Below are 17,920 nucleotides of genomic sequence, written 5' to 3' on the forward strand. Positions count from 1 at the left end.
CGACGACATCGACGCCCCATTCCGCCCGCCATGGCCGCCCACGACGCCACCTTCCACCCCCGCGATGCTCTCGCAAACACCGTGAGCACCATGATCCAGACAACCGCCGTCGGCGCCGTTGTCGCCGGAGTCCAGAACACTCTGCGCAAGCAGAACGTCGGCGCCATGGGCATCCTCACCCGCTCGGGTGGCATCATTGCCCTGTACGGTCCGTAGCTGCTCAATTGTCCTTTTGCCTGCTCAGTGCAGCTAATTGACCTGCAGCCGGTGTCGGAGCTACCTACCAATTCACCCTCGACGCGACTAGCAACCTGCGACGCAAGGACGACTGCTACAGCGAGGCCGTCGCTGGTTTCGCCGCCGGATGTGCCCTCGGTATTTCCAGTACGCACAGCCAGCCTGTATGACCACTACCATGCTAACTCGTCCCAGGGCGAAGTCTTCCCTTCATGCTCGGCGCCGGAGCCTTAACCTCCACCGTCCTCACCGCGTTCCGATACACCAGCGGCCTCCGAGGCGTCGGGGACATTAGAGAGCAGGTTGACGATGATGGCGAGGTCGAGCGCAGGGAGGAGCTGAAGAAGTTCCGTAGGCGGCCACTGTCCGAGACACTGGAGCAGCTGGGCGAGGGACGAGGTAAGATGCACGCCAGCCAATATCTACCCATCCTAAGACTAATCCTACTAGGAATCTACGGCCCTGGTTATGAGGAGCGGAGGCGGCAGCGATTGCTAGAAAAGTACGGCATTGACGTCAAGGCAGCCCAGCAGTAGGCTTAGAAGCACCCCCCCCCCCCCCCCATCTTTTTCTTTTGAGTTTACAGGTTCAAAATACCCGATTGCCAAGATCCGGGCTGCGTCTGGTTTGTGTACATACTACGTTAGCAATTGAGGCATTGTCGAACTATCCGACTTCTAAATTTTGTATTAGCATGTATGTCTGCTTTGCTCCACTAACCATGCCCGCCTTGTCCTACATCGGATAATGCGCGAAACGCTATTGGATGGAACGCGGGGTAGCTCGCATCCCACGCGTTCACTCCTGTCACCTACAATGCATGTACTGTAGGCTAGTATTCAAACAAGCGCTTGGAATCTAATATATTCTATGTTCAAATAACATCTTGCATATCAAATTTGTACTGACTTTGAATGTTCCACATCGTGTTCTTTCCTGACGCGATGCCCAAACCACCCCACCATCTCATCCCTTGACTCCCTCGCACCATGTCTATCACTAACACTCGCTGCCTAATTAATTGAATCTGCTTTTCGCCCTGCCGCCTTCTTCCTAAACGCACCATTCCTTCAAAGAAGCATCCCCGGCACCAACCCTCCTACAATGTTTGAAACCAACCTCAAAGAAACCTTTTACCGCAAATTTCAAGATGATGTCGCATGTAAGACCGACGCTGCCGTATACTCTTTGCAACACACCTAACATCCCAACGCAGCACTTGAAGCCCAAATATCTTCTCTTCCAGATACACCAGCTGCAAGTCGTGAGCGAAACGAAGCCATAGAGCAGTGTCTGGCGGGTATAGACCGCCTATCGCACGATGTCATGGACGCGTCCAGTTATCTGCCTGCGTATGACCAGCGAACATATAGCGAGGTATGAATGTCTCAAACTGTGAAAAGAGAAAACCAATGCCGAATGGAAACAAGGTGACCAAACAACACACGAGTAACTATCATGCTGACGCATACAAAATAGGCCATAAAATCTCTCTCCGAAAAGCTCCAAAGCATAAGAAATGCCTTTGACCCCCCCAAGAAATTCAGCTTCAAAAACAAGAGAAAAGAAGCCACAGCACCATCCAGCACACCAACACCCGCAAAAGAACAACCAAGTACTTCCATCCCGCCACCATCACAGCAACAAGACGACACCCCATCCGACCTCACCCACAAATCCTCAACCCGCATAACCCTCGCCTCAACCCCCTCCACCACAAACTCGCCCACAGTATCCCACCTAGCCAACTGCATCGTCAATCTCACCACCAGCCCAACACCATTCGCAACCCTCTACCTCCGCAACATCAAAAACAGCCTCATACTCTGCGGCCACGTCGCAGGTCCCATCCACATCACGCACGTGACGAATAGCGTGATTGTGACATTGTGTCGTCAGTTCCGCATGCACGATAGTAAAAACGTGGACATCTATCTGCACAGTGCGAGTCGCCCGATTTTCGAAGACTGTGAGGGATTGAGGTTTGCGCCGTTGCCCGGCTGTTATGTAAGTTTTTTTCTTTCTTCTTCGTCATGCAAAGAAAAAAAAATCATGGAAGAGAGAGAGAGAGAGAAAGAGAGAGAGGGAGAGAGTTTTGGGGGAAGGGGTGGTTTTACTAGGAGAAAACTGACCAATGAACAGATTACGCCTCAGATATCGGAATCGCCGAATCTGTGGGACCAGATTGATGACTTCAAGTGGCTCAAGGCTGAGCCAAGTCCTCACTTCAGCATCATCCCAGAGGATAAACGTATTCCCGACGACGTATGGACCAATATAGTGCCAGAGGAAAAGGTTGTCCCCTTGCAAGATGTCCTGACTGCTGTAAACATCTAGCCATGACATCTGTCTTCGTAGCAAGACAACAAGTCTCACTCTTTGCTGAGACCCGCGGGACAATCACAGTGCATCACATACAGTCTTCAACAGTCTTAGTAATTGTATTGTAGATGACGTACTACTCTGATGGCGGCTACCGTAACTGCTAAAATATCTGCAAAAACCTCTGTCAAGCTAATGAACGCTCCCAAGAAAGATTATGTCACTGTCCCGTTGTCCCTAAGAGCACCTCCTCACTATGTATGCAGAGCCGGGCTGCTCTAGAATACGCGTCATAGGTGATGCAAGAATATCCCATCAGGCCGACTCCTCATCACCTAAACATACCTTCCTCATCATTTGTGAGACTATGTGAACACGTCGCTTGGCTGACCTATGCCCAGCTGGCAAGGCTGAGAACCAGGACAACGACTGCACCACACCATCTCCCAGCGCCAATGCGGTGGCCTGTGTTGAACGGAACCTCCATGTAACTGGGTGATGGACCAACAACCGATCCGTTTGCGCTGGCGTAGGGGTATGGGTACCTAGTTGTAGAGTAAGCAAGTGTGAACATGATATGGAGTGGCTCTGAAGGACTTACCCAGATCCAGAAGGACCTGAAGAGACGCCCGATGGAAGATATGTAGGCACAGTCTGAGCGCTGGTCTCGGTGTGGTTTCCGGGACTACCAGAAGTCGATGTAGTAATATAGGATGTGGACAGATGCACATGATAGCTGGTAATCACATTCGTGCTCTCGTGTACGGCAGAGCTCAGGTATGTTGGCGACCAAAAGCTGGGAGAGCCAGATGGTATCGTGTACCCGCTCGAGGATGGCCAAGTCGGTGAAAGAACTGTGGAAGAAATTGGCACAAAGGTGCTGCCTGGCGAAACAACGTACCCTTCCGAAGATGAACCTGCAAAGCTAGCTCCTGGGTATGATGATATAGAAGAAGTAGACAGTGTGTTGGTATGGCTGCTCGATGGCGTGGCTGTATAAGACAGAACGTAGCCTGGCGTTGAAGTAGTATCGAAGACATAGGTAGGAACCAGGACGAAATCAGTCGAGGTACCTGCCAAGCTGCTTGAAGTGTTGGGGCCAGGATATGAGTGAGAGACCACCGACGAACTATAAGTAGCAACTGAGCTAGAGTCTGCGTACGAAGGGACTACCGAGACGGCAGGAGGCGAGATGGGCGCACTTGAATAGCCAGTAGAGCTCGAACCTACCGAAGATAGCGGGTATGAGATACCAACAGTGTTGGTGATTGAGACCGACGAAGTCGCGCTGGATATGCTTACCACCGGAGTGCTTGTGACTGTGTATGAGGCTGATGCACTCGGCTTTGGGGTGGGAACGTGGCTGACTGACACGGACAGCTGAGAAAGTGTAACAGACGGCGACACGTAAATGCTTGAGGAAGTGACCTCGGTAGTCAAGGCGCTGGTCTGTGGAGAGATATTGACACTCGAATACACAGAGATGTGAGAGCCTGGTATAATGCTGACCGAGACCCCAGATTCAGTGGGATATACCGAGCTGGTAACTGACAGAGTTGTAGTAGCAGAAGCCGGAGGTACATATCCCGAAGGCGTCGAAGAAAGAAGGCAGACGGTGGTCGTGTCGGTGACGTGAATGACAGAAGTCTGGACCTCGGTGGTATAAGGAGGGCATCTCGCAACATCAGTGCAGATCTCGGAGACCAGGTGCGTGGACGTGCCCATGATAACCGTGGATTGGGTATCGTTCAGGGCACGCTGGCCATCTAGTGGCACGTCAGATATTTTGCATTATAAATAAGAAGTGCGATGGTCTGAAGAGAGGAAGTGAAGGTCCGACGAAGTGGCTACTTGCAAGGCAGTGTGCTGATGAACAGTACTTACAAGGAGCTACAAGAGGCTGGACTGCAAGTGCAGCACCTCCGAAGAGGGTGACAAACTGGACCAACTTCATGACGACGGTGAGAGTAGCTGGAGGAGCGAGAGGAGTTCAGAGGGTGTAGTTGATGGGCAAAGATAGCAAAAGACCAAAGGACCTGAGCCGATTGCTGGGGGCGGATGGATGGGCGGTAACGAGTGTAGGAAGTCGGTACAGAAAGAAGAGAAAGTGAGTACTGAGATGAATATTTATGGGCGGAGGAATAACGCCAAGATACAGGCAGGTAACTGAAGCAAGCGCATTGTGCTGAGTCGAATGTAGGGAAAGTGCGCTGCCGTCAACAACAAACGCACTGCCCTATGTCGAGAGACTAGGCAGGTTCGGGTACGTACTTGGATTTAGAGCTTCGATGGCAAGCACTTTTGTGTGCACATCTTTGGCAGCATGATGAAGTCACCAGAACGACGAGAGAAAGTACTGCATGCCACATGACATATCTTTGGCCGCCACTGAATTAGCTGTCGATTTGAATCTCCAGACGATGTGACCTGTGCAGACAAATTTTCCCGTCTCAACTAGAGTTGGAATGGAAGTTTTTTTATTCGCTGGCTGACCCTCAGCTTACGCGATTACTAAAATGCGCATCCTTTACTTGGGGTAGAGACGAGCGAAAGATGTGGCCATTCTTCTGAGTGGACTATAACCCGAAGGAATGATATCCAATTCCGTGCAGCCCTCTGCTTCCCACTGAGAAGCTCAACACATATTCTATTGGTTCCTCCGACGCGGATATTTAGACAATCCCCAGCGAAGTTCGAAAACTGAGGAAATTCGTATTTCAAGACCAGGTCTAACTGCCGTTGAAGATAGCCAGTAGTGTCATGCGTCTTGTGTATTCCTATGTGTAAGATTAATATCTGCTTCGCACAACGTGTAGGTCTATCCGCTTCGATGATGCTTAGCTCGTCAGTTACCAATACTTCACAGTAGTGTGATGCTTGGCCGTGTCATGTGCAAAGCTATGTATAGGATGAGCGGATACATAGTGAGCTTAGAAGCATGTTGTCTGACCTGTATGGAACTTTCCATAAAGCCTTCTGACTACATGAAACTTCCGAGAAGAGACTCCATGCCAACCTTATTCCTATCTCGAATCTTGCGCTTTTTGCCATAGGTCTCTCTTCGATCTCGGTGCTCTTCATCTTGTGCACGCTTAGTCTTTGTATCAGATCCGTCTTGCAACTCTCGGTGGAACCATTCAGTGTGACATCTGGGAACAGACTCTCGGGTCTGGAGGTACAACAGAGAAATGGATCGGCCGGCAGCCATTTGGGCTGCTTCCGATTGGGAAATCTCTAGTGAGAATTGGTAAAGCTGGCGCATCTTGGATGCTGTGGTAGTTGTGTTGGTCTCCCAGATAGTTTCCGGTGATAGTTTGCTAAACTTCGTGCTGTTTCAATTCATGTCAATAACAATGCCATCAATATTCGGTGCACTTGATTACCATTTCGGAAGATGGTTGGTCCAATCTCCCCAACAGTCAACTCCGGATTGGATGAACAAACCATCGACTCCAAAGAGGTTCAATGCGGGAAATGAAGAGATGCTCTTGAGAACAGAGTTGATATGCGATATGTCATATCCGCTCAACACAAGTGCCCTTAGCTTCGTAAATGAGCCACTTTCACCAACGCTACGGCCCCAATCCCGTATCATGTCGATGGTTGGCTTTTGCATGGTATTTTGCCAAGAGTTTGTCCCATTTTCAAGCACAAGTACCGCCAGATTTTGGATCTTGGTAAGTGCAATGAGATGGTCAATCGAAAGATTGAGAGTGCGTACGCAAAGAAAGGTAAGCATGCTAACATCGAGTTTAGATAGACGATCAACCACAGAAAGGTACTGCATTGATGCGAGATCCCGCTCCTGGACCCGGAATGTTACATGGTGATCGACTTCTTCCGGGTAAGCTTTTCTAAACACGCTCCACGCATGGAATGTAAGCGTATCTCTGTCTGTAGGTCAATCATTGTACGATTGAGGCTATTCATGAGATCCGTGACGCACGTTGATTTGAGGTGGATATAAAGGCGACTGGCGTACCACCATCCAAGCCATTGTAGAGCGCCGGGCTCCATGTTGTGGATATTCCAGATGCATGCACGGAGTGCCATGGAATGCAGACTATCACAACGTGGATGTTGAAACTTGGCAGGATCGACTCGCTTACCCCGGGAATCGGTTGTCCATTTGGGCACCATTGAACGAACGGATGCCGTCGTCTCGTGATAGACCAGGCCGGAAGACGTAAAGGAACGCGCCATCTTTGTGGTTGACCGTTGCTACCCAACTGTCTCAAAGTAAGCTAAAGAGCTATTAGGGGCGATTAAAAAGTACTGCTGAGCCAGGCGTAGATCAAGATCTCTGAGCTTCCAGTGTCAGCAGCACACAGAAGAAGAGAATGGGCGCGCTGATATTTGAAATAATTATGTGTCGCGTTCGCAAAGCATATGTCGCGATGTTCCCCAACGCGTCAACCGACGGCCCCACAAAGGATGGTCGGTCCTACCCCTCACATTCACCGCTAGACCGGATACATTTTCTTAGCATTAGAATACAGCCACTTAGGCGATGGCGCAATGCATGTGACTCAGCAAGATAGACATCCATCTATTTCCGATTTTTGAAAGCAAAGCTTACCGGCAGTGGGGAAGACCTAAGCAACCAATAATCATTCTGACCACTGCTGATCGCACTAGATTGACTCAACTCAGAGTTCCCCCAACATCCGTCTTACAACACAATTCTTCTCCAAAAGGCCTAGATTTTTTTTACTGGCCAAAATGACAAATCAAGGCCAATCCCAACTCAAGGTCTCGAACTTGATCGCCGAAGGCATGCCAATCATATTGGATGGTGCTCTCGCAACCTATCTCGAAACATTGGGGGCAGACATTTCCGGGGCACTGTGGTCCGCTGAAATTCTAATTGCCAACCCCTCACTCATCAAGAAGACCCATCTAGACTACTACCGTGCAGGCGCAAACGTGGCAATTACTGCATCGTATCAAGCCTCCCTTGACGGTTTAGTCAAACATCTGGGATTGAGCGAGCAGGACGCCAAGAATGTGGTCAAAAAGAGCGTGGAACTCGCTCAGGAAGCCAGAAGCCAATACATCACGGAAGCTAATGCAGATGTTGGAGATAAACTGTTTGTTGCGGGAAGCGTAGGACCATATGGCGCGTTCCTGGCAGACGGTTCCGAGTATCGAGGGGACTACGTCGTGCCAAAGGAAAAGATGAAGAACTTCCACCGTGGACGTATACAAGCGCTCGTCGAAGCCGGTGTGGATATTCTGGCATGCGAGACAATCCCATCAAAGGCCGAGACCGAAGCGCTCATCGACCTCCTTACCTCTGAGTTTCCTTCTTCAGAAGCCTGGTTCAGTTTCACACTTCGAGATGGTAGCCATATCAGCGATGGAACACCTTTGTCGGAGATTGCCGCGCTCTTCAAAGGTGTGGAGAAAGTTGTTTCTTTGGGATTCAACTGCGTCCCTGACGATGTTGCACTCGTTGCTCTCCAGGAATTGAAACCACTTGTGAAGAAGGGAACAATGGTGGTATATCCAAATTCTGGTGAGCAGTGGAACGCAAAAGCGAGAGAATGGGAGGGTAAGCGAACAGAAGGTTCGACACTGGCAAAGAAAACAGAAGAGTGGAGGAATGCTGGCGCGGGGTTGATTGGAGGGTGTTGTCGTACCACGCCAGATGACATTGCGGTCATGAAGCAGGCTTTGATATCCTGAGGAGCATTTGGGAATGCGGAAAAGGTGCTGTCAGATCGGAGGTTACCAGTATTGTACATTATGTGACCAAAACGCCCTATTCAATCTAAGGGGTCTCAAGTCTTCTATGTGCTACCTGAGAGAGACAGATTGCGAATTCAAGGCGCGGGGTGATATTGGATATGGAGCTGGGCAGTCAGCTCCTCCGAGTCTCGACCGAATTTGGTGATGTGAATGAGGCCGCTTTTCTTCCACGCATTATCCGCGTTTGGAAGTCATACCTTTTTTTGGTTTTGCCGCGTTCCTTCGTGGGTTGCAAGAATTACGAACGTTTGGGTTTCGACGTTCATGGAATTAAGTTTGGGCGGCTGCTAGTCGCGAGACTTGTACTCATTACGAGTTTCTCTGAGAAGACATCGCTCAGACATTTTCTTGATATTCTCACTCGTCCATGACCATGTCGTCGGCATTGGTCGCTCCTTCGGTCCGCTTTTGCAACTCTTGTAATATTGCCCTAGCCCGGTCTAGTACATCTTCAGCACCAACCTGACCAGAGCTTGCTCTCGCATTCAGCACACCCACGTCAAAGTCACCATATCCACCATTCTTGACATCCTTCTCCGGATCTACAACCTCGCTTTCCTCCTCTTTCCCTTTACGCGCTTGGCTCTGGGTGACGGCAAACTTGGGGTGACTTTTTGGTATGACCTTGTACCTCTCCAGAGCGTTGATTTGCTTTACCAACTCTTGCCTGATAATCTCACATGATGTGCCACAGAAGAGGGCATTGATGCGGAAGGCTTCTTTGCGCGCTTCTAGGGTTCCAGGTTCGCATTGCATAGCATCATGCTGAAAAGGGATTGGGTCGTTGGTCAGTTGGGACAGGGCGGTTGCGAAGTATTTGAGCAGTTTGGGAATTTGATGGTTGATTTCATTGAGGGTATCGATATGTTCAGCGGCGATCTGGCGATAAGTCTTTAGTTCTTCAGATGACTTTTCAGCAGAGATGGCATTGTCGGCTTGCTGGGTCGTATCCGTTGCACTCTGTTGATCGGCTTGAGAAGACATGGTGGGCTATCTGCGAGCTTGACGCTAGATGAGGCTGTTTGTGATGGTAATGTCAAAGAGTGCTTGGAGCCGGGGAAGCTCAAGCCCCACAATCGCACCGCCACATCTTGGCAGCCTAGGAAGCGAACCTCACCTCCGTCCTGCGCTCCGCAACACGGCCCGCCCAGGTGACGTCCTGGTATGCTCCAGACGCGATCTGCCCGCCGGGAATCAATCTTTACGCGTCGATACATTCGAAACAGCCCAGCGACTAGGAAGCGACAATCAAACCCCGCATACGACTGTTGACGACCATTGCGACTGCCACTGGAGCACAACGGGGCGAAGGAAGAGCTGCGCGCCAGCATAGAAGAGAAGGAATCACGCAGCCATGTCAGGGCCCCCCCAAGGGCCCGGGCCTGTAAGGGCTATGAGTGTAGGAAATGGGCCTCCAAGTGCAGGTTTACCACCACATGCAGCCATGCCGCCGCAGGGTGGCCCTCCACCGCCAGGCTCGTCGGGACCCCAGTCACAGCAGAATCTCAATCAAATCGTAGGTGACACCTCCCCTTATTCCCTGCCCCTCCTCCTCTTATCTCCGGTACAATATCGCATGAGTTTGTGGCCACGATGGATGAATGTGCTGTATTTGTTGCGGGGTTGCGCCGTCGCCTTTGCCCGTTGGTACTATACACTTCTATGCTATGCCTTTACCTCAGAGGCTCGGTCTTTGACTTAGCACGCGACGTTGGGATAAACTTATTACAATTTAGTTTGCCCAAATCAGCCGGTATTCACTTCGCGCATTCCGTCGCACATCATGAGTGGCGCATCACAGTCGTCAACTAGAATCGGCCTTGCGTATAGTCAAAGCCGCACGATTCCTGCTTATTCCCGCGACAAAGCGAGTGTCTTCTTTGCGCGTTCAGGTCATGATTGCTGACATCTACCAAAGGTATTGGAGTATCTCTCAAAGAAGGGCTATGTCCGCACCGAAGCGATGCTTCGCAAGGAGTCTGAACCACAAACCAACGGCCAGCCTCTTACCGCTCAGAGTACCGAAGCCGGCGGCGCAAAGTACACAAAAGCATTCGAGCTGCTGCGCAAATATACAGAGGATAATCTGGATCTGTATAGACCAGAGCTGCGGAAGCTGTTATGGCCCGTCTTTGTCTATTCCTTCTTAGATTTGGTACGCGACTTTTATACCAAAGATGCAGAGACATTCTTTGCCGCGTACCAGGGCTTGTTTGAGCGCGACCACGATGAGGATGTCAAAACGCTCCGTCAAGTACGGTTACAGTCTCATTTGCAGGAGAGCAGAATAGCAAAACTTTACCTCGACAACAAGTACCGAATAACGTTGACGACAATGCCGTTCTTCAACCTCATCCAATTCCTTGAATCTAAGCACTTTGATGGCGGGTCTACAATAATAGATGTTATTCGCGAACACCTTAATATTGTCACAGTTGACAGGACAGCGACGGCAGAGAAAAGCATAGCGGCCATTCTTGCTAGCGGACATGGCGACGATGAGCTCCCTGCAGAGGACGAAGGCATCCCAGGACACGCCCCCGGCCACCCTCTCACAGCGCGCCATGACCCTGAGGCAGATGCTGCGCGAATAAGACTGCAACTGGGCGCGTACCCCCAGGAGGCGGAACTACAAGATGATGTCCGTGCTGCTCTACAAGAGGAAGATGCCAAAGCTGCGCCAAGGCCAGGCCAACCAAGTTTGCTGGATGAGTTTGAGCAACGCATCAAGCGGGAGCCGACAGAGGATGGACCCTCGCGCGAGTTCGTCCCTTTGCCTCCATCACTTGCCCGCGATGTCTCCATGGAGGTACAAAAGATTATTGAACACCGAGACCGGTACAAGATGGAGGGAAGAACTGGTGGAGTCGGACCTGCTGTTAGTGTTACCATGTACACTTTCCATAACACATACGACAGGTAGGTTGTTTAGTTTTGACGCCACGAGATGCACTACTAACGGCATGGTAGCATTAACTGCATAGATTTTTCTGGGGACAACAAACTCGTTGCTGCCGGCATGAGCGAGTCGTACATCCGCGTCTGGTCCATGGACGGTAGCCCTCTCACTTCACCAAACGATAATCCAGACATGCAGCCATCATCTTCTAGGCGATTGATCGGCCACTCAGGTCCCGTCTACGCAGTTGCCTTTTCCCCCTCTACCGCCAACCCGTATCCTTCTGGCCCTCCCACAAACTCTGAATGTCTCCTCTCATGCTCAGAAGACAAGACAGTCCGCCTGTGGTCTTTGGATACGTACACCTGCCTTGTTGCGTACCGTGGCCACGATAACCCTATTTGGGATCTCCAATGGGGACCCTATGGCCACTACTTCCTCACAGGCTCAAACGACCGCACTGCGCGTCTGTGGTCGACCGATCACATTGAACCTCTTCGGATCTACGTTGGCCATGACAACGACGTCGACTGCGTCACTTTCCACCCTAATAACCTCTATGTCTTCACAGGCTCATGCGACCGCACAGTCCGCATGTGGCACATCGCTGGTGGTAACTGTTTGCGCCTCTTTACCGGCCACACCGGCAACGTCACAGCCATATCCTGCTCCCCCGACGGAAAGACGCTCGCATCAGCAGATGACGCCGGCAACATCATCCTCTGGACCCTCGAAACAGGCCGCAGGCGCAAGCGCATGCGTGGCCATGGCAAAGGCGGTATCTGGTCTCTCTCCTGGAGTGTAGAGTCGAGCGTCCTTGTCTCTGCCGGCGCCGACAAGACAGTTCGTGTATGGGACGTACTACAGGAAACTAGCGATAAAGCTGCCGACGGTGTCGCTGCGAAGACAGATGGCGCGATGACGACGAAAGGCGCCAGCGGCACGACGGTTACGGGAAAGAAGGCGGCTAAGGAGACAGGTGTGTCGGCGGATCAGATCAGTGTGTTTCCCACAAAGGATAGCCCTGTGTACAAGGTCCAGTTTACTCGGATGAATTTGGTCCTTGCGGGTGGTGCATATCTGCCTACGCGTTCGTAGGGATATGAGTCTAAAGGGTGTTCTTGGGGTGTTTGGAGTAAAATTATGCTGGATGAGTAGTGGTGACATACCCATATGAAATAATAAAACTTTGATTCAAGCTTGAGATGTATGCTAGTGATCACAATTGTGATGTGTGCATTACGTTTTATTGATGTCTACGGAATATTGTCTATCAATTCTACCGCCCGTGCTCTTTCCTCTTTAGAAACTCTTCTATGTTTGAATTTCTTCTATATCCTACACTTGACTCGAACGGCCTCCTCTAAGCAAGTTGACTGGGTTTTATGGAGATCAAGTCGCTTGATACATGGGAACGTCTAAATTAAAATTGTCGTCTTCCACCCAAGGCGACGACAAGATTATCAATCACTGATACACTCAACGCAGAGGCGCACTATGCAAGAGCTTAGAGGCTGTTGCTTGCTGACTTCAACTAATGGAGGGCCCTCTTGAGAACCACTCGTTGTTCATGAAGGGCATCCTATATCTAGCCAACACATTAGCACTGGCTCTACCAGGCACATCGCCTATGCTCATGTCCACATACCACTAGTTCTGGGCAAGTGCTAGATTAAGCGCGTCCATATAATCAATAGATATCGGTCCTAGAATGGATCAATCGTAGTCCCGGCGGCATCTCACCCAGTCATACTCTGGTCTCCGTCTCGATCCTCTGAAGCAGTTGATTGACCAAGCTCCCTCAGCGAAGCTTTGAGCCGAGCAATCCGCTCCTCGAGATCTTCAATCTCTTCTTCCTGGTCTTGCAACGAGCGATCGATATCCGGCAATGACAAGACGGCGCGTCTCGCCTTTTGTATCTTCAGCCGGACATCGTTTGCAGCGGTAGCGACGTGCTGGATTTCCAGAGGCCCGTCTGGCGAGAGTTGCGCGGGCGTGGGAGTCGCGGGTGGCGGCTGAGCCGATGTCTCGAGAATGCGCTTGAGCAGCTTATGGAGGTCGGGCAGGACGTCAAAGGCAGAGGGCGCAGGGGGTGCCGGTGTGGTTGCGGAAGCCGGGGGTGGATGGGCTGGTGTGGCTGCGCCTGTGGGTGGAACTGAGGCTCGCGCCGATGCAGGGGCGTAGGGCGTCGCTGCTGCCGACATGTCTACGAATTTCCAAGAGTATTATCCGGATGGACGTGTCTACACTACTAGCGTGGTGTTGACCGGACACAGGTGATGGCTTGACCGAGGCCGCTGATTGGATAGAGTTTACTTGATCCAGCTCTCGCAGTAGCTTTCTGTGACAACACGTGTTTTCTGGTGATCACAGTATTCACCGGATCTGCGCGAATCGTGTCGCGTACTGGATGGAGGTCGAGACGAGGTTCCGGCCGCGGGTTGTGGGGGGCTATTGCATTGGTTGCTGCGAGAGGGTGATGGGGTGACGTTGGTCGCCTATGCTTTTTCCAAACTCCAAGGTCGACTTAGCCCCACCAACCCTGCCCCTCCGCCGATAACTAAATTCAACACCTTTTCCTTCGCGTCGTTCAATCCACCTTATCCAACTTTGTTTTTGGGTTCCTCATCCTCCTTTGTACTAAGTTTCCTGGTTAGTTCGCAATCATGGCCAAGGTCGACCAAAAGGCCGTCCTCATCGTCATCGACGGCTGGGGTGTTGCGACTGAGAAGTCGCGCAAGGATGGCGATGCCATTCTTGCAGCAGATACCCCTACCATGGACGAGTTTGCGCGTCAAGGCTCGAAAACTGCTCAGGGATACACCGAGTTGGAGGCCTCGTCTCTCGCAGTCGGTCTGCCCGAGGGCCTGATGGGCAACAGCGAAGTCGGCCACTTGAATATCGGCGCGGGACGCGTTGTATGGCAGGACTCTGTCAGAATTGGCCAGACCATCAAGAACGACAAGCTCAAGGACGTCGGCAACATCAAGAAGTCGTTCCAGCGCGCCATTGACGGAAACGGAAGGCTGCACTTCTGCGGTCTCGTTTCGGACGGAGGCGTACACTCCCATATGGACCACCTCATCGCTCTCCTCAAGGTCGCAAAGCAACAGGGTGTCCCCAAGGCATACATCCACTTTTTCGGAGATGGCCGAGACACCGACCCAAAATCGGCTGTAGGGTACATGGAGACTCTGCTCAAGGCGACCAAGGAGATTGGTCTCGGCGAGATCGCAACAGTAGTCGGCCGTTACTACATCATGGACCGTGACAAGCGCTGGGACCGTGTTGAACTGGGAATGAAGGGTCTCGTTACCGGAGAGGGCGAAGAAAGCAGCGATCCAGTGGCCACTATCAAGGAGCGCTACGAAAAGGGCGAAAACGACGAGTTCTTGAAGCCCATTATTGTAGGAGGAAAGGAGCGGAGAATACAAGGTAAGTGACTAGATGGAGTACCTGCATGTCCTCTTACTGATTTGTCCGTTTAGATGACGACACTGTCTTCTTCTTCAACTACCGTTCCGATCGTGTGCGTGAGATCACCCAACTGCTGGGCGATGTCGACCGCTCGCCGAAGCCCGATTTCCCATACCCCAAGAATATCCACCTCACGACCATGACATCATACAACCCCAAGTACACATTCAACGTTGCCTTTGAACCTCAGCGTATGACGGATGTTCTTGCAGAGACATTGGGCAAGCAAGGCGTGAAGCAGTGCCACGTTGCAGAGACAGAGAAGTATGCTCACGTCACCTTTTTCTTCAACGGCGGTGTCGAAAAGCAATTCGAGAACGAGGAGCGCGAGATGGTACCATCGCCCAAGGTGGCTACGTACGATTTGGAGCCCAAGATGAGCGCAATGGCGGTTGCCGACAAGCTCTGCGAGCGTATCCAAACTGGCAAGTTTGAGTTCCTCATGAACAACTTTGCCCCACCAGACATGGTTGGCCACACTGGAGTATACAAGGCAGCCATTGAGGCGTGCACGGAGACGGACAAGGCTATCAAGAAGGTCTATGATCAGTGCAAGGAGAGCGGATACGTCTTGTTTGTCACTGCCGACCACGGGTAAGTTGGGGAATTTTGCTTGGTACAAAGAAGGAAGAAGCTGACAGATTGACAGTAACGCTGAGGAGATGCTTACTGAAGAGGGAACGCCCAAGACTTCCCACACAACCAACAAGGTGCCGTTTGTCATGGCCAACGCGCCCGAGGGCTGGAGTCTGAAGAAGACTGACGGTGTACTGGGCGACGTAGCGCCCACGGTTCTTGCAGTCATGGGTCTCCAACAGCCAGAGGATATGGACTGCCACAGCTTGCTCGTCAAGTCGTAAGGCATTGAGGATGTGTACATTCTCTGCCCAACAATTTTCGCATTTTGTTTAGCTGTCAGATGCACCTGACGCTACGACCGTTCATGGTAGAAACTAGAGAACACTAGATCAACAGAAATACACAGAAATCTGGTTGTCGCAAAGTCGCGGCTTGCATACATGCAATGTATACAACGCTTTAAATGTCTACGGTACACTATTCTCGCTACAAGGTTCGGCAGTGTAGCTAGTGTGTAGGCCTGGCTACCAATCAAGATATGGGCTGTCTTGGCAGCACCAGGGGTTGAATCATGGTGGGGGACTTGGTGTGGGCCCCTCCCTACAAGCTCCCAGCAGGCCCTCGTCACCCATTACGACAAGCTTGTTTTTCAGCTGCTGGTTTGCTTCACATATATTCTATTATATAACCTCGATAGGAGACCCTGCCAGTGCAGTAAGCACCATCATATCTCACTGCAAGAAAGAAGGCCCCCCGCCGCCTGCATCACAGGGCTATCTGCATTGAATAGCAAGCCCATCGGGCACGCCGACGCTTCACCTACCAAACCTTCGTTATACCGTCGATACCCAGCCCAAGACCTCAACACCCAACCGCACCCTCGCACCGCTTTACGATAAATTCGCTGGTCGCACACTTCAGACACCGACTAAAGCGCAAACATGGCCACCAAGACTTCCAACGGTGGGTCTGGGGCGCAGGCACCGCAAACACCCCAGGTTCAGCCTTGCAGATACAAGACGGGCAAGACTCTAGGTGCGGGCAGCTACTCAGTCGTCAAGGAGTGCGTGCACATCGATACAGGGCGATACTATGCCGCAAAGGTCATCAACAAGAGGCTTATGGCTGGCCGAGAGCACATGGTGGGTTGAATAACTGTCGACTGGAGGGCGCATTCGCTGACACGTGCCAGGTCAGGAACGAGATTGCAGTATTGAAGAGGGTATCTATGGGCCACAGGAACATCCTTACACTCGTTGACTACTTTGAGACGATGAATAACCGTTTGTCTCAACTCCTTCGGTACTGCGATCTGCGCTAACACACGAGCAGTCTATCTCGTCACCGACCTTGCGCTTGGAGGCGAGCTCTTCGACCGCATCTGTCGTAAAGGAAACTACTACGAATCCGATGCTGGCGACCTGATCAGGGCTACTCTTTCCGCAGTGGCATATCTCCACGACCATGGTATCGTGCACCGAGATTTGAAGCCGGAAAATTTGCTGTTCCGAACCCCAGAGGACAATGCTGATTTACTTATCGCCGATTTTGGACTTTCTAGAATCATGGACGAGGAGCAATTCCACGTCCTCACAACGACCTGCGGTACGCCAGGCTACATGGCGCCTGAGATTTTCAGGAAGACGGGTCATGGCAAGCCAGTGTAAGAACAAAACGACTTTGTGAAAGATGTACCACTGACCGGCTTATAGCGACATTTGGGCTATTGGTGTTATTACGTATTTTCTCCTTTGTGGCTATACCCCCTTCGACCGCGACTCGAATCTTGAAGAGATGCAGGCCATCTTGGTTGCCGACTATTCTTTTACCCCTCTGGAATACTGGCGAGGCGTCTCACTCACGGCGCGCGAGTTTATTCGTCGATGCTTGACTGTGGATCCTGCAGCGCGCATGACCGCTCATGAGGCTCTTTCCCATCCCTGGATCACCGAGCTCGGCAAGAACAATGCTGATGGTGAAGAGGATCTGCTGCCAACTGTCAAGAAGAACTTCAATGCTAGGCGCACACTTCACGCTGCTATTGACACGATCCGCGCCATCAACCAACTCCGAGCTGGTGGCGCTGCGGGTATGATGGACGGTCAGCGGTCAGCGGAACCCCGACGGGGGGCGCCCCACGCGCGCATTCCCCAACCGGCAGATGAGCCCGACGACCCGATGGAGATTGATAGCAGGGGAAATGGCCACGGTCAGACCGAAGAAATGATCCAGGAACAAGAGCGGAGAATCAGGGAGACACAGCAGGGATTGTGGGGAAAGCGCTGATATTTGAGTCATTGCTTTCAAGGTCGATCACCTTCTCATTTTTCAGCACACAGACCAGAAGCGATTTCCATTTGATTTTTTCCCATGTAGATGTTGTCTGGCTACACATCATTCTTGGATAGACGGCGACTTCAATTTAAGTTTGGCATGATATCGTATGAGCATATTACTTGATATAGCCTTTGATAGTCACCTGGGAGCGTACCAGCTGGGAAAAACCCTCGATTACCGTTATGTCAATCTTCTTGCACTGTCTAAATGTTATATATATCCCTACATCACATCCCCAATATTCTCACTAGTTCCTGTGACCTGCAATCCCACTGCAGTCTTCGCTACGTCAGCGCTCATTACCCAATGCTTCTCTCT

At 51.4% G+C, this 17,920-nt stretch overlaps 10 protein-coding genes across 10 annotated transcripts; 6 read left to right on the forward strand and 4 right to left on the reverse strand.

Annotated features, from left to right (window-relative positions):
- Positions 1 to 30: 30 nt before the first annotated feature.
- Positions 31 to 773, forward strand: COCMIDRAFT_87490 (uncharacterized protein; the record flags this gene model as incomplete). The annotated part of the gene is made up of 4 exons (XM_007686876.1): positions 31 to 208; positions 265 to 384; positions 433 to 636; positions 688 to 773. 4 exons carry the CDS (start codon positions 31 to 33, stop codon positions 771 to 773), a joined length of 588 nt encoding a protein of 195 aa, XP_007685066.1.
- A 568-nt stretch (positions 774 to 1,341) lies between these two features.
- Positions 1,342 to 2,574, forward strand: COCMIDRAFT_87384 (uncharacterized protein; the record flags this gene model as incomplete). Its single annotated transcript, XM_007686877.1, has 4 exons — positions 1,342 to 1,399; positions 1,454 to 1,614; positions 1,717 to 2,244; positions 2,380 to 2,574. The coding sequence occupies 4 exons, from the start codon at positions 1,342 to 1,344 to the stop codon at positions 2,572 to 2,574; spliced, it is 942 nt and encodes a 313-aa protein (XP_007685067.1).
- A 376-nt stretch (positions 2,575 to 2,950) lies between these two features.
- Positions 2,951 to 4,513, reverse strand: COCMIDRAFT_23797 (uncharacterized protein; the record flags this gene model as incomplete). Its single annotated transcript, XM_007686826.1, has 3 exons — positions 2,951 to 3,104; positions 3,161 to 4,325; positions 4,444 to 4,513. The coding sequence occupies 3 exons, from the start codon at positions 4,511 to 4,513 to the stop codon at positions 2,951 to 2,953; spliced, it is 1,389 nt and encodes a 462-aa protein (XP_007685016.1).
- A 1,026-nt stretch (positions 4,514 to 5,539) lies between these two features.
- On the reverse strand, positions 5,540 to 6,576 carry COCMIDRAFT_34116 (uncharacterized protein; the record flags this gene model as incomplete). The annotated part of the gene is made up of 3 exons (XM_007686839.1): positions 5,540 to 5,888; positions 5,943 to 6,449; positions 6,506 to 6,576. 3 exons carry the CDS (start codon positions 6,574 to 6,576, stop codon positions 5,540 to 5,542), a joined length of 927 nt encoding a protein of 308 aa, XP_007685029.1.
- Positions 6,577 to 7,281: 705 nt separating this feature from the next.
- Positions 7,282 to 8,247, forward strand: COCMIDRAFT_87261 (uncharacterized protein; the record flags this gene model as incomplete). Its single annotated transcript, XM_007686878.1, has 1 exon — positions 7,282 to 8,247. One exon carries the CDS (start codon positions 7,282 to 7,284, stop codon positions 8,245 to 8,247), a length of 966 nt encoding a protein of 321 aa, XP_007685068.1.
- Positions 8,248 to 8,667: 420 nt separating this feature from the next.
- Positions 8,668 to 9,294, reverse strand: COCMIDRAFT_2696 (uncharacterized protein; the record flags this gene model as incomplete). The annotated part of the gene is made up of 1 exon (XM_007686815.1): positions 8,668 to 9,294. One exon carries the CDS (start codon positions 9,292 to 9,294, stop codon positions 8,668 to 8,670), a length of 627 nt encoding a protein of 208 aa, XP_007685005.1.
- A 370-nt stretch (positions 9,295 to 9,664) lies between these two features.
- On the forward strand, positions 9,665 to 12,307 carry COCMIDRAFT_87420 (uncharacterized protein; the record flags this gene model as incomplete). Its single annotated transcript, XM_007686879.1, has 3 exons — positions 9,665 to 9,826; positions 10,229 to 11,229; positions 11,281 to 12,307. The coding sequence occupies 3 exons, from the start codon at positions 9,665 to 9,667 to the stop codon at positions 12,305 to 12,307; spliced, it is 2,190 nt and encodes a 729-aa protein (XP_007685069.1).
- Positions 12,308 to 12,948: 641 nt separating this feature from the next.
- On the reverse strand, positions 12,949 to 13,413 carry COCMIDRAFT_2698 (uncharacterized protein; the record flags this gene model as incomplete). The annotated part of the gene is made up of 1 exon (XM_007686816.1): positions 12,949 to 13,413. The coding sequence occupies one exon, from the start codon at positions 13,411 to 13,413 to the stop codon at positions 12,949 to 12,951; it is 465 nt and encodes a 154-aa protein (XP_007685006.1).
- A 462-nt stretch (positions 13,414 to 13,875) lies between these two features.
- On the forward strand, positions 13,876 to 15,546 carry COCMIDRAFT_34121 (uncharacterized protein; the record flags this gene model as incomplete). The annotated part of the gene is made up of 3 exons (XM_007686840.1): positions 13,876 to 14,644; positions 14,698 to 15,280; positions 15,336 to 15,546. The coding sequence occupies 3 exons, from the start codon at positions 13,876 to 13,878 to the stop codon at positions 15,544 to 15,546; spliced, it is 1,563 nt and encodes a 520-aa protein (XP_007685030.1).
- A 660-nt stretch (positions 15,547 to 16,206) lies between these two features.
- COCMIDRAFT_2700 (uncharacterized protein) lies at positions 16,207 to 17,551 on the forward strand (the record flags this gene model as incomplete). Its single annotated transcript, XM_007686817.1, has 4 exons — positions 16,207 to 16,407; positions 16,458 to 16,548; positions 16,598 to 16,928; positions 16,978 to 17,551. 4 exons carry the CDS (start codon positions 16,207 to 16,209, stop codon positions 17,549 to 17,551), a joined length of 1,197 nt encoding a protein of 398 aa, XP_007685007.1.
- Between the last annotated feature and the right edge of the window lie 369 nt (positions 17,552 to 17,920).

Source organism: Bipolaris oryzae (genome assembly GCF_000523455.1).
Source record: "Bipolaris oryzae ATCC 44560 unplaced genomic scaffold scaffold_23, whole genome shotgun sequence".
Classification (NCBI taxonomy): domain Eukaryota; kingdom Fungi; phylum Ascomycota; class Dothideomycetes; order Pleosporales; family Pleosporaceae; genus Bipolaris; species Bipolaris oryzae.